This window comes from Hetaerina americana, unplaced genomic scaffold (assembly GCF_022747635.1).
Source record: "Hetaerina americana unplaced genomic scaffold, ioHetAmer1.1.p SCAF_4, whole genome shotgun sequence".
In the NCBI taxonomy this organism is placed as follows: Eukaryota; Metazoa; Arthropoda; class Insecta; order Odonata; family Calopterygidae; genus Hetaerina; species Hetaerina americana.
The window spans coordinates 28128202-28154622 of record NW_027286985.1 but is presented as its reverse complement, the minus strand read 5'-3'; the positions used below and the strand labels follow the sequence as shown (position 1 = coordinate 28154622).

The window sequence follows — 26421 nt, the reverse complement described above, 5'->3', positions numbered from 1 at the left end:
TGATCAGTAATTGGTATCATGAAGCTTTATCTTTACTACAATTACACCATCTACTTTATCAACAGTAATCCCATAATTTCTAAGTCAACTCCTCCAATATGTGCACTATGTGATTTTGTCGTATAACTTTTTTAATCAATGTAAATAGCCCATTATTGAAAAGAGTTCCATGTTTTCTGTCCCTTTCAAAAATAAAATTATCAATTGATGTGATATGATATTACATGACACACATATTACATCATATATTACACATAGTATATTATAGGTATTAGCTTCTCCTGGAAAAGTCTTCAGAGGCATCTAATGTTAGACTCAACAGTTATACTGTGTTTTATTTATGTACTGGTAAAATGAATGTCAGCAGCACAAAATACTCAGTTGAATGAAATAATTTGCATTACTCTTGTGGACAAATTACAAAATTAGTTAACTTTATTTGAAAAAAATCCATTCTAAGAAATATTACTCGGGTTCCATTGAGTCTATTTACGATTGAAACCATAAAAAAAAATAACATGGTCCTATTCAATTTTTACATTCAATAGCTTTCTCATTATACTTTCAAAGTGGTTATACAGGAATGCCAAACTGAAATACCTCTTGGTATTTCAGTGTTTCTCCAGAAATACTTCAGGTATACCTGGACCAACAACAGCAAATGATACACAAAAAAGGTCAGGTTTGGCAAGGTAGAAAGTCATCTTTCATTAAGAGTAGTAGTGGTAGTAGCAGTCTTAGGGGAGGCGACCAGCAGCTAAGGTCATTTGCGCCATTAGGAATGGATAAGGAAGGAAGGGTGGAGAGAAACCCAGCGTTGGCAATGGCCTACTCTTATCGAAAGGTGCCAAGAGGGCCTCAGTTTAACATCTCTTCCGACGGACGTCGTACTCCAAGTGCTCTCTACAAAGCGACTCGAGCAGGAATTGAGATACCATTGAAAAATATTTGTTGTCTCCAGGATTCAAACCCTGGCCCCCTCGGTGGGAAGCCAGTACGTTAGCCACTGCACCATCCTGATCCTCTCTTTCAAGGCAATACACGCTCACACATGTGTCATTGCCATGGCAAAAATACATGAACTAAAATACAAATTGTTGCCACACCTGCCTTATTCACGAGATTTGGCACCATCAGATTTCCCTCTCCCTCCTACCTCCTCATGAATTTATAAATTTTTAAAGTAAACAAAAATACAAAATGTCACCAGAATTTACCGATGAAACCCATTAAAAGGACCTTATTTTACATATTGTGAATCTTGAATTATTTACCTTCTCTAATGCTAGCTGCACGGCACCCTCACTCTGGGTATCCAAAGCAGAAGTGGCTTCATCAAGGAGTAAGACCTTAGGGTTTCGTACCAGTGCTCTTGCAATGGCTATACGTTGCTTCTGTCCCCCAGACAATTGAGCTCCTCGATCCCCTACAAGTGTATCATAACCCTGTAAGAGAAGAAGTCATACAATGGCATTAATAGTAAGGTTATATAAAGCATCATAATGAAAAGCATTTGGTTTCAACCCTTTAAAATCTATTGCTAATCTCACTTCATCAAAGTAAATTTAAATTGCAGTTTTAGAATATGATTTAGAACTACTATACTACTTTTATTGGTATGCTACCATTTAAGGTAGGTTTTGGATCGAGAGAGAGAACATTGCTATACTCCCCTGCTCTGTCTGGAAAGACAACCCACACTATGCTCAACTATTCTTGAACTCTGAATACTTTAAATCTCACTTAATTCTGTCCAGCCTGTGTCCTTTTCTTACCCTACATCATTTGTCTAACATCCCTCTTTATTACAGTCTTTAGCATTCCATCGAGAATCAAAGTACTCTACATTCTTCTTTTATTGCCTCCTTCGAACTTATCCCAACTACCTTTTCTCAAGGCATTTTGATTGTTGAGTTCATTGGCCATTTTTAGACGAGGAGCTTAAGTTTTATAAATATGCAAATAAAAATGATCCAGGAAGAGAAGGAACTGCTCACAGATTCTTTTCAATTCACCAACCTCAATTAAGTTCAGAATCACCTTAGTGTGTATCACTTTTAGAACCTGAGCTCCATGGTCAGAAAAAATGAAGAAAACCAATGATGAAAATGATAAAAGGATGCAATTCACTGGAATTTATTCATTGCAGATAAAGAAATTCTCAGAGATCCACTCAGTACAAGCGTGACACAAGTGTATATTACAGATAGGGGATCCACACATTTGTAGCAGTGAAAGTGTTGCTATTGTCATTTTCAAATAACACTGGCACTGAGAGGCTCACCCAAGTTATTTGGTGCATGGAAAACCTTGCAGGGATCAATTAGGATATAGTAGGCAGGGACTAATTTCTAAAAAATTCAGTCCCTTCCAGACTTCTGTTTGTTCACTTTTGAATCTGCACCCTATATATTGCTAAACCTCCATTGGCTTTGTGTCCTAGATTTTAACTTGTGCTTTTCCAGTATTGTATTCCTTTTCCCATTTCATGTGCTTCCTTTAGGTTCTTATCTCCGGATTTCTTTTTCCTTTTAGTCTTCCATGGTTTTTCTTTTACCCTTTCCTCTTCCTTGTCTACCAGTCAACTTCACCCATTTGTTTCATCATTTCCTCACCAGGTTATTTTTCAAGAATTTATCAAGGATCATTGAACAATTTAATGATACAGATTGGCAATATGGGATTTGAACATGGTTTGGTGTCAAATTAACAAGGTTATCACCAGGATTATTATTATTATGATTTTACTTCATAATAATTTTTTCACAGAGAGGGGTTATAACTATAGTTTTCAGGTGTCTACTTTGGATTGATTGAGACAATCTCCAGACCCAGGATCCCTGAAGACCCATGTCAATTTCTAAGATAAGCCTTAACTATGAAAATAATGGAAACCAAGACTGTCCGTATTGCTTCACAACCATGGAATTGCAGCCTGACAATTGCATGTGACTTCATATGAAGCACAGGGATGCTTCTTTATGATATTTCCTTGGAAATGTTTCAAAATATATAATCAAGTGTTCAATTTTAAAATCATGCCTCCACCTCCTGCCAGCAGAACCACCTGATCGGTTCAGTGTTTCCATGACAGACTCAAGAATAGTTCAAAATAACAATAATGACTGACAATTGAATAGAGAGGAGAAGGGGAAAGTAAAGTTGTGAGATTACCCTCAATAGTGGGTTAGTGGAAATGGGGTTTTGGGGGAGGTTTTGCGGGAGCTTGCTATTGAGAAACTATTGGATATGGAAACCAGACCAATAATGTCATTTCATGTCAAATGAAGATTTTTACAATTTATTTTTTTACAAAAAAAACTGTGTCAAGCGATTGGGGCAAACAAATACATATAATATCAGTTAACACAAACACTGTCATTACAAAATATCAGTTCAGTGAACCATAGTTTTCACTTCACACTTTTCCCAACAACAACCATGTACGATTCATCATTAAACATTATTTTTGAAAAGTTAATTTCTGCTGAATCCAATTTACTTTAAACAATTTTGCAAGTTAATAATTTTCAACCCTTCTGTAACAAAAACAGTTAATAGCAATGCTTTTTATGATCATGAAAAGAATTAGGACAACCATTTATCAGCAATTCACCTATTCCAAGAAACTGTGCAAGATGCCACGACAGTAACTTTTAATGGAGTCATATGCTAAATGGGCATTTAATATCCAAAATTTTGGAGTGTAGAAAGATGCTTCAGTAGCTTAACTGGCTAAAGCACACTGGACGTTGAGGGATCTGGGTTCATCCGGATCCCTCAATGGTCCGGTCAAGGCGAATGAATTTTACACTTAGCAATTATCGCATTGTAATCACACATTCACTGGATACACTAGATTATTTATTTGGATTTGTCAAATCGTACATTTCTGGAAAATAATCAAATTTATTTTCATTTCATTGAAAAAGAGAATTTCTCCAAAATTCACATTTTTTAGAATGTTACCTATCTATACATCAGAGTTATTTTAAGTGTTGGTTTAGACATTCATTTCAGTGATTTTCTGAAGCACTTTGTACTGTCTCTAGTTTCTTTTTCTCTTAAATACAGAAAATACTTCATGTTTCAGACTTCTTGTGGCAAAATTACTCATATGAACTTCAAGCAACTTTAAAATAAGGACATAGTTTTAGGTAGTTTTGAATTATGTAATTATTTCCAAAAAATTAAATGGACTTCATTTCTTTGAACTAATCAAGTTTAAAGAAAATATTAATTATATTAAAAATGTTCATTTACTGATGTACATGAAAATTATGACTTCAAAGAAATTTAATTCAGGCCAAATATGATATTATTAATTAGGGGCCCCATTACTTACCTGTGGAAGAGCAGAGATGAAATCATGAGCATTTGCAAGCTCTGCTGCTTTGTGAAGCTCCTGAAGTGTCACATTTTCCCGACCATGGCGAATGTTTTCAGCAATTGTAGCTCCAAATAGAACTGGTTCTTGAGGCACAACACCTATTTGACTGCGCAACCAATGGACATTTAGGGAACGGATGTCAACGCCATCAAGACAGATCTAATGGGGAAATATTTGAACTTTCATAAATACTTGATAGTTTTTCACTTAATAGTACATAAAGAAATAAGATTGAACACTTCTATTTCTGGAAACCATGGCCAAGCATATTTCCCAATTCTAGGATGACTCACTCCTTAATGTCACCCAAAAATCACTGAATACATACATGTACAGGGCGAGGCAACATAACTTCCATTTTTGAAAGCGTTTTGCATTTGAAAAAAAGGAAGTTATGTGGCTGCACCCTGTATATGATTGCTCACTACCAATCACTGTAATAAAAATAACTAAGATATGAAAGATAAGGAAAATGGAAACAACCCAAATAATCTTACTAAATACATATGTTAATACATTAAAAAAATGTGAGACAAAGGATGAGGAGTTTCCCAGTAAGGGCATGAAGTGTTAGGTCGAAGCATTGCAAGGTTAAACTAAATTGCTTTATGAAAACCAAACAAATTAGACATTCCAACCAATTTCAACCTTAACCTAAATCACGGCATATGCAAATGCATCAATTCAATTTGACTTAAGCTAGCATTAAAATAAAAATAAAGGTACTAGGGCTATTTCATGTCAAAATCAAACAATGAGGTCAATGATTTCACAATGAAGGTACCATGTAATCAATAACTGTGGTAATCATATGAGATAGAAAATAATTTCATAAAAACATTTAGGGCAAAATTACAAAGTAATTTGTTAAAGCTATTACAAAATAAATGCAATTGAAAATCATCACATCATATCACAAAGCTATGGTTAATGAATATTATTACTCTTTGAAAATTTGGATTTCCATTAGATGATTTTAAAATTTTAAATTAATTTAAGTTTAAAAATTAAAACTGGCAAGGAATTGAAGCACCATGTTCCATCAGGAATATAAAAATAAATACCAAAAAATTTACCTTTCCAGACGAAGGGTCATAAAATCTCATGAGAAGGCCAACGATAGTACTTTTGCCACCCCCACTGGAGCCAACCAAAGCCACTTTCTTACCAGGTTCTATATCCAGGTTGAAATTCTTTAAAACCTGTGAGTTTTAAATACATAGTCATTAGTTATAATACATGCATTAAAAATAGATGCATAAATAAATGCAGCCATTGCTATTTTTAAGGTATAAATTTCATTAGGGATATTTTTATTCCCCAAGTAATTCCTGGTATACTTTAAAAAAAAAGTAGCATCACCTCCACTCCAATATTTGCTACAACAATGATATGCACAATTTTAATTTCACCCTTTGCTCCATGTGCAGAGAATTCAATTATTTCATGAGAAATTAAATAAACTAATTTTTTACTCTCTATTGATTACAACTCAAATTTAAAACTTAAAAAATACCATTTTTAGACCTTGGTTACAACTTAATAGTTTATCACTGTGATGCTGCAAGACTTTAATGTATCATTTCAAAATATCATAGTATTTCAAATAGGCAATATACATTGTTGGCTTATTTCTTATAATAATATTCTATGCAGTATTCTATGCAGTAATGATAGTTTTGGGGGAGGCGACAGCTAAGGTCATTTGCACCATTAAGAATGGATGGGAAAGGAAGGGTGGATAGAAACCCCATGTCAGCATTAGCCTACTCTTATTGAAAAGTGCCAAGGGGCCCCGAGTTTAACATCCCATCCAACAGACATTGTACTCACTCAAAGTGCTCTCCACAAACCAACTCAAGCAGGGATCGGGATACCAGTGAAAAATATTTGTTGCCTCCAGGATTCAAACCCGGGCCCTCTTGGTGGGAAGCCTGTACATTAACCACCGCACCATCCTGATACCCTTGTTCTATGCATTTTAAATGATAGATATATTACACAGTTTTGACCGACATCACTCAGGTTAGAGAAAATTGTAATTACTTGTTAGTTAGTCTTTAATTCTCTTTAGTAATGGCCTCATTTTTTCTGAGGTTTTAAAGAATTCTTGATGCATTAAACAGAATACCGAGCTTCTTAGGAGTGAAGTAGTATCCTGCATGAATATATTTATTCTATGTCATCAGGATAGGGGTCTAAATAAAATTCTACCAAATTAACACTGTTTGACAGTGCCCTTTTAATTTACCAGCCTTAGGGGCTGGCCATTTTTTGTGCCTTTTTTGCCCTCTATGGGGTGGAATGCAACAAAATCAACAAATAAAACAGGTTTCACTTCTCTCTTCTTGGCTGCCCATACTCTACGAGGTCTAAGAGGAATTTTCTTGCTTCCAGCACAAACTACTTTCTCTACTTTATGCTTTTTCATGTCCATTGAAAGTCTTCCCAGTAATTCCATCTTATGTGCATACCTTGGAGGAAAAATGAGAATTTTTTTCTCAAGATTGTCTGAGATGGGCTCTTCTGTATCTCTGAGACTCATCCAGTTTCTCGCAACCTCATGCTAGAATTTTTTATACACAATTTTCCATTGATCTCCATACATACACCCTAAAAGAAATGAACAGGGCGTTGTTCAACAAATACAGCACTATCTCCTTTGACCACTTAGTGATCATTCTTGTAATTGTGCAATGGATGTTTCTGTTAAGAGGGCCCAGTGTCCAGTAATCACTTATTCTGTCTTTATGGACCTGCCCCATAAAGATAACCGTTTCTAAAAAGTTTTTCATTTCTACAATGGCTATATCATGCAACTTCAAACTTTTATGACATTCTTTGTATTTATGAGCATTTTGCTCACAATAATGATTTGATACCTCTACCATCACTGAGAAAAGGTCTTCCCCAATTAACCTAACTACATCACTCATATATTTTAGATCATGTGTAGTAATTTTCACACCTAGTGTGCCAGCAAATGTTCAGCAAATAAAGCAGGAATAGCGTAATTGTCTGACCAAAATAAAACATCGCCACTGGTCAAGTTAGTCAAATCATTATGGTCATCAACTTCAGAATCACTTTAATACTGCAGAGTTAGAGCACAAACAGTTTTATTGGTAATTATTGCATCTTGATCATTGTCACTTGGGATTTCATTATCGTTTTCATCAGAACTTCCCTTGTTTCCTTCACCACTTGGGACATCAGACAAATTATCAGCAAAAACTTTGTTCAAAATTTTATTTTTGCTCATTCCACTACTGTTCTCTGCAGCTATGTTTGAGTGAGGGATAACAATAAATATTACAGATTAAAAAAATATAATATCTCTAAAGAACACCTGACACTTTCACAAAAACAAGATGGAAAGCTCTTAGAATGATAAGGAGCAAAGAAATAGCTCCTAATTGTTCCAAACTAATCCTCTAGGAACTGAAAACCTGAAGGCTACATGAACACATTAATACACGAGTGGCCACTTGACACTGGTGACAAAAACATGCACTAATACATTAGCAGACCACAAAGTGTTCAGAGAGTGAATGACTTTCTTTTCATTATTAGTGGGAATGTTTATTATTTAATATAAAAATACTATTCCAAGGACACAGCTTATTTACTTGGTTATGAAGGAATGAATCACTCTCTTCACCCAACTTTATTTCACAAGATATAAAATCTTTTACCTGCACATCTGGGCGAGATGGATAAAAAAAGTTTACTCCTCGAAAACTTATCCTTCCAGTAACTTGAGAGGGTTTCATTCCAACAGTTGAATAGGGGTCAATCTGCGGAACACGGTCAATAATTCCAAATATTGTAGATGCTGCACCTATTGCTGTGCTTACTGCATTGACAAATGGTAGTGCATTTCCAAGTGAAAATGCTCCAGCCATTACACTGAAGAAAACCTGTAAGTGACAACATATTAAGAGCATGAAGTAGACTATCAATCATTTAATCACTTGAAACAAACATCTAAAAGCTATACAATAAAAATATATTAGTATGATCCATATGCTAGTGACATCATGTCCATTATCATATAATAAAGTAATATACTTACAGTAAAGACACTCCCTGGAGTGGACAGACCATCACCTATCAATTTTGATCCATACCAGAAAGCTAGTCCATATGCTCCATAAGTTATGAAGTACACAATGCCAACACCACAAGCCATTAGGTAATACTTTTTCATAACCAGTATTCGTCCAGCTTCTAATGCATCTTCATACCTAACATGATAAAATATATATAAGAAACATATGGTTTTAAGCACAGTACAGATAAATACATGTTATTCATATTAGAAGCATATTCAAAATATGCACGGAAATCAACCCAAAAGTTAATTTGATAACTAGTACAAGCCCTTTGTAAGTAAAATTCAAACATCTTCGATATTCCCTCTGTTACTCATAGTTTCTCACAAAGATCTGGTACCCAAGAAATACACACAGACCAATAGATCCAAAAACACTTTCACAATATTATTTCAAAGCAAAAAATTGAATTTATTTATAGGAGGCAGTATTTTTCATCCAAAAAAGAAGGAAAATAGTCAATACCAATTAAACAGCATTCTATAAAAAATTACCAATGATTTATCTTGTTACCATTCATTAAAACAGATCATATTTTAAACTTTGGTTCAAAATATTTTTTCACATCATATTTATACCTCCGTATTTCTCTGGCCTGTCCACCAAACGATGCTACTGTCCGAATACTTGTTAATACCTCTTCGGCTATTCCTCCAGCAACACCATATTTCAATTGCTCCCTGGCAGCTGATGAAGATGCCATCTACATCATGAGAATTAAAAGAAGCAACATCTTTTACCAATATCATTCTCACTCATTTCATTAGTATCTACATAATGGTTTAAAGCAATAATGAAAAAACATGTTGAAATCATCATGAATCTGTTTAAAGTAGCAACCCAGGCACTGTGGCACACTGTAGATGTCACAGATTTTTAAGGATTACATTCGTGTATTTATTACAGTAGGGGAGTTGGCGATTTCGAGACACGCAATTAATGAGACTACATTCTTATGGGGAAATAACCACCTGTAAATTTGGCCCTGACCTCATAACTATTTCTTTATAAATGCTATAAAATCAATGTACCAACAAGTTGAAAGAGTGCCTAGAATGCCACATTTTAGCGAAATTGGATATTTGTTCTTTCGTCATCATTTTATCTATGCAAAAAGTCAACAAAGAAGTAAGAAATATGTACCTTAGGGTGGTTCCAAAAATGGGATCTGCCAACAACATTGAAATATCATGGAGCATTACAGTTTTCAGTGATCACCAAACCCCTCCAATTTAAAAAAAATAATTTTTCATTGCCATTATAGAATTATTCACCAATGAAATGCACAAATGAAATTTTCATCTGACCTGATGGGTTAAGTCTGTCTCTCTTTGTTTAATTCAAAATCATTCAGACAAAACTAATCAAAAAAATTATAAAACTATATATAATTTTGTTTCTTGGAATCATTGAAACAAAACTTAAAGATGCTGCAGTTTTGATTCAAATATGGTGTAGGATTAGTGCCAATTTGCCTTCCAACTTTTTAAAGAGCTAGATAAAACAAAAGGATTGAGAAAAGTTGACAGTGTTTTCTCGTCCCAACCACCTTTGGACTTTGAACTCCTTTCACAGTTCTTCTACAATTTTTCCTTTACTTGATATTATTGAGCATTATATAAATCAATGATAGTAGCCCTGGTACTAATTTCCAATGCCTTCATAGCTATAAAGAGTTCACTTATTTTAAAATGATCGAATCCGGCTTGATGTGTATGAAAAGTTGTTGCAGGTATTTCAAATTCATGAAACTTTTCTGATATCATGCTCATCACACTGGCTCTGTTCCTACTGAACCTGCACTGATTCTTCTACCATTGGAACAAATTTTAGTATCCTTATTTGTCTAAGCTCATGCCACATATACAAACTCTAAACCCCAGGAACCTTTTTCTGCAAAAAATTTCCAAGCCCTAAAAAATTGCCTATTATAATATAAAACTTAAATTAAAAAAAATTGTGAGATTTGGTGATTGAGTGTAACACATTCCTTATTATACAGGAGACATAACTATGGGACAGTACAGAGACACTATTCATACAGTGCAAAAAAGTATGTAATTGACTCAAATCTATGACTATCAGGCTCTGAATGGAAATATTCTTGGAACCCAGAATGTTATAAGACTTATTTACCTTAGCAAGGTATGCCGAAGTGCCAATGAGTAGTGGAGAGATACCCATTATGACTAATGTGAGTCTCCAGTTAGCAATAAGTCCAACAATTAAGCCAGCAATAAAAGTGGAAACAAACTGCAAAACCATGCTAAACTTGCTGCCGAGACCTTCTCTTATTCTTTCCAGGTCACTAAATGATAAAGGTGGGAATTAAAAAGCAATTTTTGAATACAATAAAATGCATAAAGCTGATTGCATATGAATAGCAGTTAATGATATGATTAAGAGTAATCAGGATTTTTCATTGGTCAATAAAAAACATCAATTGAAAGTCAAAAGACTTAACAATAGTATATTAGCTGCAAAATATTCCATATTGTTTCATGTATATTTACAAGGTGCTCAGTTATAAGTCACATGATACAAGTTATGACATACTGGTTTTTAGTCAATTCACATCAACGGCTGAAGTAGTATTATTAGATGTGAGTTACACAATGGAGTGCTCATAAACAAATCTTTTTATTACCACAATGCTTTTATACACAAACCACATTTTAATACATAAAGAAAAATGTTAAAATGAAGAAGGTATGCTAAATAATGTCATGTTTATTTAGCATTGAGGCAAGAGGTTAAACTTAAGAAATTATATGAAATTTATATTTTTCCCAGATTTCATGGGCAATAATAAAATATCCTTTTTAAGAAAGAAATCTTCAGGGCACTAAAGGAATGAAATAATGCATTGAGATAAGGGGTCGAGCTGGGAAGAAGAGGGGACTCAAGATCATATCCTCATGGGTCACACAATTTCAACTTTGAGATGAAGTCTTGGTGAAATAGGTTCATATCTGGACAGACAGCCCCCAGAGAGGGAGCTAGCCAACGTTTAGACCCTTATGAATCCATTCAAAAAAGTAAAATATGCTCAATCTTCTGCTCAATCGTCCTCCCCTCTTGCCTCCCCATCAATTAGCAAGATGGAGAAGCTGGGGAAAGCAAAAGGGAATCCTTTGTTTAAAGGACAGCATGTAGCATAATAAAAACAGTGTGATTACAATACTTAATTGTTAATTCATAATACTTATGCATTGTTTTTTCATTATTTTCAGCATGGATCCAAAAACCTTCTCGAAGTACTATGAAGACCTTTAATAAGAATAATACAGGGAGGCATTGCAGTGCAACATAAAATGACTCAATATATTTTCCAAAAAAGCCTGTGGCTTCAATTGACTGTGGTAGGTCTTGGATGGTATCACCTGTGTCAATGGGAGCTCTACTGTATGTTTTTATGATATTCTCAGGAGTAGGCAATGGCAGATAAAAAGAAAGATCAAGAATGAAGCTGATCTGGTGGGAACATTATTTGGAGACCGTATCACCTACCACAGAAGCTTGTTGCACTTATTTAAGATAATATTTTGTCTTAATTTGAAATCTAGTTACTACTTATATGGAGTTATGTTTTTCACCACAATAAGATAAAACTTTAAAAAAAACTCACTCCGAAAGTTTAGTGCTGAGATCACCTGATTGATTCATATCAAACCATCCAATGTTTTGGCGGAGTACTTGAGAGAAAAATAAACTCCTGAGATGGTGCACCTGCCTTTCAGAGGCCATCTCCCAACAAAAAGTCTGTAAGAATGTTTTAAAATCATATATGAAAATTTTAGAAAGTTAAAAATATAGAATGAAATTTAGTATAAAATAAAATTAACCACTAACAAATTAATCCTATGACATTACTCAATAGCAGTAGGTACAGCATTCGCTTAAAATTATAATTACCTGTACATATGATGCAATCAGCACACCAATACCAATATAGAAGTAATACAAAGAAAATCTAGTCATATAAGCCATGAATTCCTCAGGTGATAAAGGCTGATTATTATTGGGCATGTTAATACCATTACTCATGTTCCTAAAAGGCAAGAAGCTGTCAATGATTTGCATTTCAAAACAATATAATCAAGAAATGACATTCCGATAGGTATGTTAAATTTAAAATATTTCAAAAAGTGAATAAGTACAAAATATACTTACATAATATTATCGGACAATTCATTACTAATTGTACTAAAGGAATTAAAATCAGTCATTCCACTTTCAGTCATGGATGGTGTTGTGGATGCAATAAAAAGGGATTCTGTGGTAACATCTAGTGCCGATTCTTCTACATCAGTAGAATTTTTCCCGCCAAATCCCTGAAACATGAAAATTTTATGAAATATAATAACAAGTTTTCATGTTATACTAAAGTAATATGTAGGTATAATAGAAACAATTCTCCGATAGGATGACAAAATATCAATAGTAAAACTTAAATGACAGCAAAAACTACTGAAATGAAGTTCTTCCTCTTTATTTCCAGAAGCAACATAGATTTACACAGCATTTGGTAGTGCCCACGTTCTTTATCTCGGCTATTCATTTAATTGCTCTAACACTAAATAATATTTGTTAGGATGCAATTACTCCCTTACTTCAATTACTTATTCTCTCTTGCGATTCCATAAGACAGTCTGAATTGTTTTCAATTCATGTCTTTGGAAAGTTTATAAAATGTCTCAGAATCATTATCAAAAGAGTATTTTTAGAATTTTAACATGGTCACTTAAATTTTTCCATATTTTCAATAATAGATAATTAGCATTTTCCATAACAAAACTACAATAAAACAAATATGATTCATCAAATAATATCAATATGTATCACAGGTAGAAACATAGCATTAACTAAACACTAAGTCTCTAAATAATGAAAAAACTCTGCATTTATGCAGAAGAAGCTCACCTACAAAGTAATACTGTGTAAGTAACAATTCTTTTTTAAATTCCATCTAAATTTTGTAGACCAATTGCACTTCTTTTGAGAAAAGAAGGAGCCTATAAAAATTATATTTGCACCCATAGTAATAAGGCTTCATGCTGGTAGCCTTATTTTTTGAAGGTCTGCAAGAATATTACTATAGCTCCTAGGTGAACGGCTATTTGGCTGACTATTGGGGGTAAAAGCTCTAAATTAATTCTTTTTCTGAAGAATAACTGATAAATGTAAGTTAGTGCATCGAATTGACAACAGTTTCAAATTTATAAACAATGGTTTACAGTGAGTGAACTACTAATACAGAAAAATATCATAAGACATTGAAAGGATGAACTTTACTGGGAAATATTTATACAGCACAATGGTATGATTAAGTGAAACAAAAATTTTTTTCAATTCAAAATTCAGTGATCATACAATTTGCATATGCAAAATAGAAATATCAATCTCATATTTTATTCATGCCAGGATCCCTGTAACTCTACATGGTCTTTCTTTTGCCAAGCTGAAATTTTACAGGAGCATCTAACTCTGTAAAAGGAATATATTGAGAAGGTATGAGCATGAAATTTCTAAAATGCCAACTTTGATGACCATCACCATGACTACTACAAAAAACCCATCTTAAATTCTCCATACTCTCTGTCTCCCTTTTATTTCATCTGAAATCCTTATTATTTCCCTTACCTACCTTTCTCACCATACATCCCCCCCTCTATTATGGTCTCCCCATCACATGGACTGCCACCTTGATGTACATTGAATATCTTCAATGATCTGATGACCCCTAGGGCTATGCTGGCATGAGCAATGACATTTGCCCCTATTAAGGTTATTCACACCAGTAAGGTTAAAGGGCAGGGAATAGACAAAAAGGTATCTACACAGCATTTGTGAGGTGGCTGCAAAAACATTGACCCCAGTAAGGGTGGCTGTCATGCTAAAAATCACTATTGAGGAAGGAAAACACCTCCATTTTTTATCCCATTAAACTATGGCAGTTAACTTTGATAACTATAATAAAATTCCTGGGAAAAATTTTTTATTTTCAAACAGAGATACAATGAAAACTCTTGGGCACTACCAGTATCTGGGAGTTAAATAAAAACTCTGAATGCATATCATAACCTACCTAGTCGAATATTTTAATCAAACAAATCAGATTTCCATAGCAATACTAATTAAACATTTAATTGAGGATGGTTAATGTACAAAATTGATTATTAATGCAATCTTAATTTACAAATACATACCCATATCGCCTGGGTTATAAAAGTGTTGGTCATTTGCCCAAATACAAGGGCAAGTACAGGGAAACTAGCACCATGGACAGTAGCAAAGAGCAATCCGATTGTCATGAGTAGCAAATCTTTCGATCTGGCACATCTAAACTGAAAGAAACAATCTTCTATTAATTTAATTTAAAATTATGTATATTAAGTGCAACAGAATACTTAGTATAATTTTAGCACAATTTTTAACACTAGCTAAGTGTTGCTTCATTTATTACTCATTGATAGAAATACCTTAAAGAATTAGATAGCTACATATTTTGAGGGTGAGAGTAGACATCACATTATTACATTATTCAACATTATTATAAGATCCTCCTTACCATTAATTATTATTCAAAACTTTTTTCTACTTTCAGTTTCACAGCTATAGCAGTTTACTATCATCCAATGTATAAGTTTTAAGAATTGAATTCTCACACCCCAAAATTTAAAAACCTAATATAACTTGATACCTTCCAAACTGTGAGTCCCATTTGAAAATTTAATTTCATTTATATTGTTAGTATACAATATGCTCTGAACTCTGAATGCTCTGAATTGAATGTGCAAAATAAATTTATACTAATTTCAAACTATTAATTGTATTATGTTTCCCATTAATTTCATTATGTAATAAGAATTATGAGACTCTTGGAACACTGACTTGATGTTTTTCAGATATCAATGAAATGAATAAATAACACATTTTGATAAAACAAAAGCTCATAACTAGAAGTGAACACCCTTTTTGCATAAAATATTATTCCAGCAACTCAATTTTGAGAACTATGACAACCTCATTGTGAAAATATTGATTTATTTCGTTAGCAAAACTTGGAAAATCAGGATTAGAAACACTGCAAATGCAAATTGAATATACATACCTAATTTTTTCTGATGTTTTCTTTTTCCAGTTAATTTTTGCATATTTTCTTACTTGACTTTAATATTTCACGCATACTAAAAATACTTTTCATAAATTAATCCTAAGGCGTCTATTTGATGAATTCATTCTTCTTCTGGGAATTTCCGTCGCGTAGGTGAGTTGTCCATCAACTCACCGACGCGACGGAAATTCCCAAAAGAAGAATGAATTCATCAATACTTTTCATACATGTAAATTCATGAAAGTATTTTTTTTAATGTACTAAATTTAAATATATGATGACATAAACTAACAATTTATTTATTTTTATGGAGGGGACTGCCCAGGCTATTAAATATAATAAAAAACTAAAAGATTATTTATCAAAGGATATGGAGAATTTTCAGATTAAATGATTTTTTTAATTGCACTAAAGTCCCTTGCCTTCAAACATTTATAGTGCTAACATCAATGACAACAAATGCCATTTTGAGCTACTAACACAGCTTGATAAAGTCAATAACAAAAAACATAATTAAGATATGCGAGGATAATATTTTAATCCAAATATACCTTTCAATTTGAAAAAATATATATCTTACAATATGGATGCGAGTTGGATCGCCTGAGGTTGCATGAAATATAAAAAATCTTGACCATTATTTGAAGGTACTTACCAGTCCAAAGACACCAGATTTCTTTGGGACGGCATCCTCTTCTCTCCTCTTACTTTTCTTACCTCTGTAATAAAGTAAAATACCATAATAAATAACCAACACCGTCCAAATTTGAAGAAAATCTTAATTCCATAGAAACTGCGGGAGATGCTGCAACAGTGAATTTTAACGGAGCCATCCGCTAATATGCATTTCCATGCAATAATTTTACAGTGTAAAAATCATTTGTCTTGACTGGGATTCGTACACGTATCCCTCAATGTCCAGTCGAGTGCTTTAGCCAGTTAAGCTATTGAGGTATCCTCTTAAATTCCAAAATTTAAAAATTTCTGAGTTTAAGAGGATGCCTCGATAGCTTAACTGGCCAAGACACTCGATCGGACATTGAGGGATCCGGGTTTGAATCCTGGTTAAGGCGAACGATTTCTACACACTGAAATTGTTGCATTGAAAATCTTAATTCATTCTGTACATTCTCTTTGATTTTCATTGATATAATCAATTTGATAGACAAGAATAATGTTTACAAGGTAGGTGCTTTCAGCCTCCACCATTCTTTTTGGAGGCCCTATTGGAGCCTTTATTGGAGGCCTTCCAGGTTTTAACTCAACAATATTGACCATCAGCAATACCCTTGGCTTCTATTTTGATGATATGCACATATATACATGTATAGCAAATCATTTAAGTGGCCAAAGTTTTCATACCTTTACATTCTGACTTTCTCATGTCTTCAGTATAAGAGCCAATCAAAATTTCCTGAGGTGTGGTTCTCATGATCTGTGCTGTTTGGGCCCCTAGGCCCTTTCATGCTCCAAGTAAGAATATCATTTGCGATTGAGTTTCTTTCCTTTTTGTATTGAATGACAAGGTATATTACTGTTTAAACCATCATAATTGACTAAACAATTATTATGATATATGTTTAATAAAGTAAATGCACATGTTTAAATTATCAGAAAGCAGCTAGTGTTATTTTTTTCTAATAAATTTGACCCTTAGATATATTCAAGTGCATGATTGGTCAAACTAATAGAAGCACACAATAGAAAAAGTCTACTGGTTTAGTGATCGACTATCAACTATGCAAGTATTTTGAATGGGGGAAAGGAAATAAAATGGCTTGATCCATTCTCGAAAGGTACCTTCTGATTATTGAATGCAAAATGTTTTTTTGTACAAGGAGTAACATATTTCAATTCTTGAGGGTATTTCTTGGGTCTCGATTTTCAAAAAAGAATAAAATCAGTTTTGTTTTTCAATTACATCATGTTGATATCCATCAGGTATTATGGAATTAAACTACCATTAATATTTTTTTTCATTATTTTAGAAAAGGGGTGGTGCTGAAGTCAATGCAATAGTCAATACCTAATATTTATTCTGTGGATCAGAATACATAATGTTGGCCTTTGAAAATTTACTTAATCATGATATTGCTGCTATTAATGTTTAACAACATATCACATAATAGAGATAAAATAATACTAGACCAAATTTTTCTACAGTAATTAAGTATGTGTCCTTGTTCAAAGATAATGTTATAAAAATTTCTGAAATAATCGATTAAAATCAGTACATAAAGGGTTCACAGTTATTTTCAATATAAAAATAGATCTTCAAAATTGGAATAACCTTCCTTATTCTGATAAGAAGTCTGTTTTAGATAAAACTGCAAACATTTATATTAAAATGTGACTCTATAAGGTATTAATAACGTATGGAAATTGTTTTCAGAGTTTACCTAAGATCAAAATTATACCCAGAATTTTGAAATTTTTCAGGCCAAAGGTCAGTGAATATTTAAAAAAAATTATGAAGAATTCAACACTTTCAAAACTGTATGGTATACAAACTAGTCAAATTTCTAATAAAATATAAGGTTTGTTCAAAAAAAGATGAGATTTTGAATATACACTTGACAATTAATTACCATTTAATCATACAGTCTTAACCTTCTCAGAGGTTAGGTGGTAGAAGAGACTGCATAGTCAATTTCGCCCCAAAATAAATATGAATATCCATCTATTTCATAAACTATATTGTGCTTCTTATTCACTGCTTGTCCTTTGGGGACATATTCAAAATGAATAATCCCTTCCCAATCAAGGAAAACGATCACCATCACCTTCATATTCAATGGCGACATCCGAGCTTTATTGGGTCATGGGGAAGATGGTCCCTTCCAATGTGAAGATGGCTTTGGTTTCTCTACCATAACCATAAACCCCGGTTTCGTTGCCCATGACAATTGTTTTTAGAAGTTTCAATTGAGTTATCATTTGCCTGACCAAGGAGTTCCTGGCTGATGCCAATACATATTTGCCTCTGTTCATCCATTTACACTCGCGGTACAAATTTGGACGTGCTGCATGCCCAAAAATTTCTGTCAAAATGGTGAAACAGGATCAAACACAAGTGTCAACTTCATAGGCAATCTCCCCAAAAGTTCACCTTTGGTTTGCACACCCTAAATCATTCACATTGTTGGTGTGGGCATCATTTGTTGACGTCAATAGTTGCCCAGTTCTCGGTTCTTCATTGGTCGAGGTTTGTCCTGACGAAGCAGTTGTACCAACAATAATACTGTGCCTGACTCTTGCGTAGATTCATTGCCAAATGCCTCTTGAATCATTGCGTAAGTTTCAGTTGTACTTTTCCCGAGGTTAAAATAAAAATTCAATGCACACGTGCTGCTTCTCTAACACCTTCAATCTCACAGACAAGAATTTGTACAGCTAGCACATGCAAGAATCAAAGTTGTTCAGAGACAAGTCGAGATAGGGCCACGAGCAAGGTGGTGTTTTACTTCTCACAGACACTGCTAGAAGACTACACCTTATGGATTGTGATCCATCAAGCGGTTTGCACAGAAAGGCCAGTCATCTTTTTTGTACAGACCTTGTATATTCAGTCAAGTAAATGTGACATTCAAATTTGATTTTATACAAATTGATTTTGTAAGTTTGTGATTTAATATTTTTACACTTACAGCAGAATCTATTTAGTGAACAAATCTGGAAATAAATGGCTATACATGGGCACAATCAGTAAGCTATGATCTTACATCCACTCGCTTAAGTGAAGGAAATTGGTGGAACATGTTTTTGGAGAAGATATTAAAATGGCATATGTCTTAGTTGCCTTTTTCCTGAAACTCTTTCTCCTGTTGAAGAGGCATTCTGTGGTGAGATTCTCTTTCATTATCTGAACCAGTTTATGGAAGGAGCCATGATTTAACTAATGAGCAGAAACAACAGTCATCAACATACGTTAATCATATAGGACTTAAAAAAATTACCTATATAAAATCAGGGTGATCAGCTAGACATAATATTAGGGTGGATGGGATATCACATAAGATATGGGCAGATGGAAAAATTATCACAAATCAAAAACAAGGTAATGTACAAAAATGTGTCCTGGTAAGATACACAGATGTAAAGTCTGTGCATTATATAAAAATATTCTAATTTTGCCTCTATTTTAGTTTCTTTTCCAGTAATTAAAATCCATTCCCACGAATTGGTGGACAAGGGATGTGTCAACAATGCTGCTCTCATCTTGGCCGGTCAAAAGTTTCAATGCAAGACTAGTATTTAATGGAGAGCCCACATGACTTTGAGTAAAAATTTTTATATTTTGTTTTGCAATACATCAGATATGGTCAACTCTAACCAATTCAACATATTTTTCAAGAGTAAAAAATTTAAATGCTTTTCAAGTTAAAAACAAAAGTTATTCTGTGGAGTGTTTAACATATTTAAATGTGGCAGAATATAATTAGGTGCATTTACAATTAGCACATACTAATTTCATTAAAAAATTTCAACTATCACTAAGTAGTGCATCATTTTTCACTCACTGCGATTTCTCAATCTTCTGCCAAACTGCCAAGTTGATTTACTTGCCTATATTTAATGCATTTTTCTACCAAGGTCCATAGATGACCTATAGAATAGACAACCCATAGGTTGGCTCTCAATAATTAGGATAGTTTTCTCTCTGAATTAAGCCTTTAGGAATATTTAATCAAAATTTCAGGATAGGGGAGCCAGTAAAACCACCAGCAGTTTCCAAAGAGATTCTCATGACCAGGACATGCCATGGTATGGATTTAGAAGTAGTTGTCCAAAGTCATCACCTGGGATTTGAACCAATGAGCTCGTACACAGAAGCGAAACTGCTAACACCCACGGCTACCATAACACCCATGTCATTATAAGATTTCACAAACTATACATAAATACAGTGGAGCCTTATGGCATTAAGATCAATATAGGGAGTGGGTAAAATAGAAGAAAGTAGTGATGCAAGGAGTGGAGATAGGGGCATTAGGAGAGGTATGGGCAAGCAACTAACAGAGGTGCAGACCAGAGATACCTTGTATCGGAAGTGACTGGGTCGCATACCTATTCTCTCCTCACACCTGTCATTCTTGTCCCTGTCCACCTCTTCTCCTAGCCCAAATGAGGCTGAGCAATATTTTAAGGTGCCAAAAAAGGATCCTTTAAATGGGATGGGATCTGCATGCACTAGTTACCTTTTACTCAATATATTCCTTCCAAAACTGGCCTGCTGCTCCAGTGGAAGGAACTATACATACATCCCTAATGTTTTATTGTACCTTATACAAAACCCACCACGTGCATTCATTTTTACTCCAGGAGTGGTGACTTTTCTTGGAGTCTTATTTAAGCATGTTATTTTCCATTAAATGAAAAATCTAGTTCCATTGTTGGCAATAGAACCATTAAATTTTATTTCCCTTGCTGCTTTATAGGGGTAGAATGAACAGCAAACTGTAAATTATCCATGGACAGGTGAGCTTTGCACATCATCTATACATGAATATTATTCTCCACCCATACATACTACTGGTTATATTAATATTTACTTACAAAGAATCACATTTTGCCATTAATGTTTTTGAGCTGGACAAGTTTCTCACACACTCGCTAAACATTGAAATTAAGTTACCTAATGTTATTTTAGTCTGTGAAAATATTCCACTGACTATAATAATGCACAGTGTGAATCCAACCAGGTCTTTATTTGTTTAACTGTTGACAATTTGACCAAAATTTCTCAAATTATATGCAGGCCCACTAGGAGGCACAAATACAGGCTGGGAGGCCCTTGACTTTGGCATCTCTTGACTGTCTCAATACTGATGACTCTCCAGATACATCTGTCTCTAACATGTTTCAACTTTGAGCCATTTTATAAGCATAAAAAATAATATTCCCAGGAATAAGGCATAATCATTTCAAACACTTCTTTGCACAATAGTATAGAACAAACTCGTTATTAACTAAACTGCTCGGGAATCTTTTGTTGCATATATGCACTAAATTACGCAATGCGTTGGTTTATAAAGTAGGATCGTGTGAGAAGCATAGGGATTATCGACATACTCATACCAGTTCACGCATCAGATTAAGGGATGTAAAATAAATGTTATCGGCGTGGGTTCTCCAGTTTTAAATCTGACATGGCAAATAAATTATTAAAATACAAGGGACTCACAGGAAGTCAACTGAGCTAAACAGGAAATTCTCTGCACGTGACTCATTGCAGGCGACACGAACGACGAAGGGGAACCATGGTTCCAGGAAATGAACGAGAAAGAGAGAGATGCATAGTTTGGGCAACTTTCGGTCAAGGTCGAATGGAAAATGATAAAGAGAGTACAAAATTCGAATGGAAAGTGGGGATGGGCCGTCTCCGCCCAGCTTAAAAGGGTGGCTTTACGAAATTGCGATACGATTGCAGGCAGCGAGCGAGCGTGAGTCACAGCTGGAGCGCGGACAGAAATTTTGGGCTCCCAAGAGCCCCTTAGCCATGGACTACGACATCAACGAACTGCTTGACCGCTCCTGCTTGGGTCGTCCATGTAAAATATGTCAAAGGGTAGGAGCCTTGCGAAAGGCAGTCCACGCGTCTTTAGGGCGTTAAGGCCAGGAACTCTAAAAAAAACACCAAAAGAGAAATTGAGAAAGTACAAACGTGTTCGGTTTGACTTGGAGATATCTCACAGGAGCAACAGTTAGAGGTTTATAGCGATAGGATGGAAATTTGTACGGTAGTATTAGTACTGAACAGGAAACTGGGTGCGAAACATAAGACTTGATTTGAATGAGCTTCATTTAATCGAAACATTCTTTCACTCTAGAATATTCAATAGGCGATGCCCTATCCGGGAAAATCGTAGCATACATACCTAACGTAATCAGGAAGACAGTTCTGAAAAATATTTTCGGGGCGGCATTCAAAGTTCATAGGGCACTGATAAAAACCATTTGCCTCAGAGCGTCAAACCAGTCTCTCCAATTTAATAAAATTAAGAATACAAAGTATCTTTCCACTGTCCTTTATTTGCGTACAACCGGTTTCAACGCTCAAGCGTCAAGATACAATTTATTCAGCATCAATAACAAATAATCAAATGCGACGTGCGTTACATTTATGCTGAATATTCTGCAAACCTTAGCTGTAATATGTTAGATTTCAGGACTCGGGCTGATACAGATTTAAGAAAAAGGTAATGTTGTATCAAAGGACTGCTTTCTCTCTCTAACCTTCAATTTTAATGACAAAGAATACATACGCAAATAGTGGTTTAGAAAGTTTTCAAGCACGTAAAATTAATCTTCTGCTAATCTCAAACTAGATTGAACCATAGCCTACTGTGCGTAATTAATAATGTGCTTCGTAAAACAGTGGAATATGAGCAAATTATCGTAGTTCTACTTGAACACAACGCTTTCTAAGAAAAATGATAGTTTTTAAACGACTTTACATTAATATAACCTTATAACAATCAACAGTTAACAGCGAACCTAAATCAATGGCTCAATCAGCGCCGCCGAAAGAACCTATTTTTAATCTGAGTCAATGATAATTACAAACATAAATGAGCAGTTCCACGCCATTCTTCTCTGCGGTCTTAAGAGACTTTTGAAGTCCTATCATCATCTGATGCCTGATCCTGATGGTGAAACGGGTGGAGACGTACTGGCGATAAGGCTTGATTGTACGTAGAATACAAATCACGAAAATACCACTCTTTCCACTTATTCCGTTCGCCATCAAATCCAATCCGCCATGAGGACTGAATGAATTTCATGACCATGCGCGTTTCATCCGATTTCAGAAAACTTGGAGAATTTCCGAAAGAGAAAACCAATGATTCCTGAAAATTAGACAGTATAGGGACAAATACAGCGTGAAGTCAGTCACATTTGGAAATACTATCAAAACACCAATAGGATAAACAGGCGCGAGAAAATATAACCGTGCCAACTGCGTGACCGTTGTTCAGATATAACACCACTTGGCCACCAGTATTTTGTTTAAAAACACAACAAAAATTTATAGTCTGGGATTCATGCCCGCGGCTATCGGGCTAGAATATTGGTGCGCACTTCTCCTGATCGCGTACGCAAATACTGAGACGGGCAGCGCAACGGATATCTCACTTTTAACATCGACTTCTTTAACTTAGACTTCACCTAAATTTCCTTTTACACTGCAAACGTGGACTATCTGTTTTGAATTGACTCACCCGTACCACTTCGGCAGCTCATTCCATTCTTCTAAAACCGAAGTCTTCCCGTTCTTGCCACGACCTAGCAGCGGGGCCTTCTCCGACATTTCCAAGGCAGTGCGCTCGATCCAATAAGGTCCCGAGTTGTGAGACCTGTGCTCTCAGACGATCAGCCAAATACTGCACAAGAAATGAGGAAATCGAGACAATAGTCAAGAAATCCCTTCTGAGTCATTCTTGTTTGCTTCCAAACAAGTTTCTAATCGACCAGGCATCTAACCGACACCCTCACGTTATCGGAGAACGGCCAACACAGGGAACAAGAAGATATTTCTCAAACTGTCCGTATCACGGTCCTCTCTCCTCCCTACCCACTTTCGGCTCCTAACGTTAACCTCATCCCACGATTCCCAGTCCTGACTGATTCATGAATGCTTGTTTACCAAACAACTGACAGTTCAAATTATGTCAGAGGCATGACTAGGATAAAAATTGGCCCCATTGAAACACATTCCGGGAGCCTTCCATTTTTGAACTAAGATCTGAAGCGAAGAACTGGCGAGCGCAGAAAAGAAGATGCCACCCATCTCCAGGATTAAAAGGAAGAAGGGACCTACCTTATGGTCTCAATTTCGCCCGAATAAAAACACTTTCCATCTATTTCTAAGTTCTGCTCGTACTACGTGGTCAGATGAAAACTAGGGAATATTTCAATCGAATCACGCTAAAAACCTAAAATGGCTTCATCATCATATATCGTGCATCAATCCTAGGATTGGTTTAATGCAGCCCTCCATTCTACTATATTTGAATGAATGGCTGCATATTCTAGGGGGAATAATGTGGTGGTTTCCCGTTACCTTCCACATTGCGGTACTGCGGCAGCTGATGCCGGTATGTGCCACTAGTACCTAATGGTGAAACTACTGCCTTTCACCATGGGTACAGGGTAGATTTTTTTAGTGGAAGTCTATTTTACTCATTCCGAAATACCATATTTGTGGTTTTTCTGATGATGTGTGGTGCCTCGCTCCGAAAAACATTTAGCAAATTTTTCTTATGCAGAAAAATTTTCGCCGGTCACGGAAATGGAACTAGCAACCTTCGGACCTACACGCAGCCTCTGGTCTAACCCCGTCCCCCTTATAATGGCTTATGTCATTGATTTTTCATTAAATTCATCTTATCCACGGTGTCCACCATCTGGCCAACAAGAAATTCCGTGAGTGTTCCACGGAATATTTTCAATTATCCATGGTGTTCCATTTACCCTAAGCAATTAATTATATTTCCAGACAAATATTGGTCGAGGAAGTAATACTTATTGACTAAATGTGTAATAAATAACAAGGGACGTTTGGTAGTCTAAATGTGGTCGAGTGGACAACAATAACCTGTTGTATGAAGTGCAATTTAGTGAATACATGTAGAATTTCGAGTAAATAAGTGCATCATACTGATCAGAAATTATTATCGTAATGTCAAGATATTAACAGAGTATCCTCACTTAAAGGGACTTGGATGGCCATGTAAATGAGACACGGGAAACAAATGGTGGCGAAGCCAGTGACATTTCAGTAAAATTTATGATTTTCTTCGACCAACAGGAAGCACATCCATCACAAGATACTCATTTCATGACAACTAGACGGCCAAAGACCAAAACAATATGACAAATTTCCTCTTCAGTAACAAAAAACACAAACATCAAGGTACTATAGTTAAAACGAACACAAAATTAAACTTAAGAAATATAAAATTAGAATTTTAGTAGAACAAGATGCTAAGGCTTTTTCACGTAGAACATGAACCACTATTTCACTCTGTGCCATTAAAATGAAGTCTCTCAATGGAAGATCAAGTAGGGCAGGGTCTGTGGGGAAGTATAAAGATATCTCGGAGGTGGGTAAGTAAAGTCTCACGAACGAATTTCAAATGGCAGGCGGGAAACTTACCTAAGTCGATTGAAAATTTTTCCAGAACAGTTGTCAAATTCCCTAAGCTTGCCCCTGACTTTATGAGAAGAAAGAAATTCCGTGAGTTTTCCCTGTTTTCGGAGACCCTGGTCGTTTCATAAAAAGGTAGACTTAAAAAATAATGCGTTGAGCTGTACAGTAAATGCCGTAGTTTACATTTTTCGAAACTGAAGTTTCAAATTACTTCAAAACTGATTTCACTGAAGCGAATGCATAGAATGTTTATTAAACACGTAGTGCACCGACAAAAATCACCACATGAAGTTTTTTAAAAGGAGTCATTTCCAGGAAAATGCCTAGCCTCACTCAAAGATGTACTGACGCACGGCACGCCAACGGCCAGGTAATTCGAAATGAGCTGGCGGTATCGATGACTTGAGATGAAAATCCATCTTCATTGGTGCCTGATTTCAGGTAACAATTATACTAAAAATAAACATCACGCGCAGAAAAAAATTGCGTCGATCTACTTGCACTCGTCATTGTGTCCGGCCTGACTGGTAAGATAATGAGGTTAAAAACAGCCTGAAATGGGAATGTGAAGTTGTGTTACAACAGATACTCGGAAAAATTTTATCGAATATGGAAGAAAGGATACATGGCGTCCTTCTTCCCCTGC

At 35.1% G+C, this 26421-nt stretch overlaps 1 protein-coding gene across 1 annotated transcript in view; it reads right to left on the bottom strand.

Annotated features, from left to right (window-relative positions):
• LOC139691966 (ATP-dependent translocase ABCB1-like) overlaps positions 1-26421 on the bottom strand; it is a 66945-nt gene that overhangs the window by 20178 nt on the left and 20346 nt on the right. Inside the window, exons 3-14 of the mRNA XM_071589940.1 lie at positions 16278-16341; positions 14715-14852; positions 12679-12839; positions 12421-12556; positions 12134-12267; positions 10642-10813; positions 9084-9208; positions 8466-8637; positions 8086-8310; positions 5467-5592; positions 4346-4549; positions 1275-1445 (exon numbers count right to left, since the gene is read on the bottom strand). Of these exons, the coding sequence (XP_071446041.1) occupies positions 1275-1445; positions 4346-4549; positions 5467-5592; positions 8086-8310; positions 8466-8637; positions 9084-9208; positions 10642-10813; positions 12134-12267; positions 12421-12556; positions 12679-12839; positions 14715-14852; positions 16278-16341 (1828 nt within the window). The remainder of the gene's footprint in view (positions 1-1274; positions 1446-4345; positions 4550-5466; positions 5593-8085; positions 8311-8465; positions 8638-9083; positions 9209-10641; positions 10814-12133; positions 12268-12420; positions 12557-12678; positions 12840-14714; positions 14853-16277; positions 16342-26421) is intronic.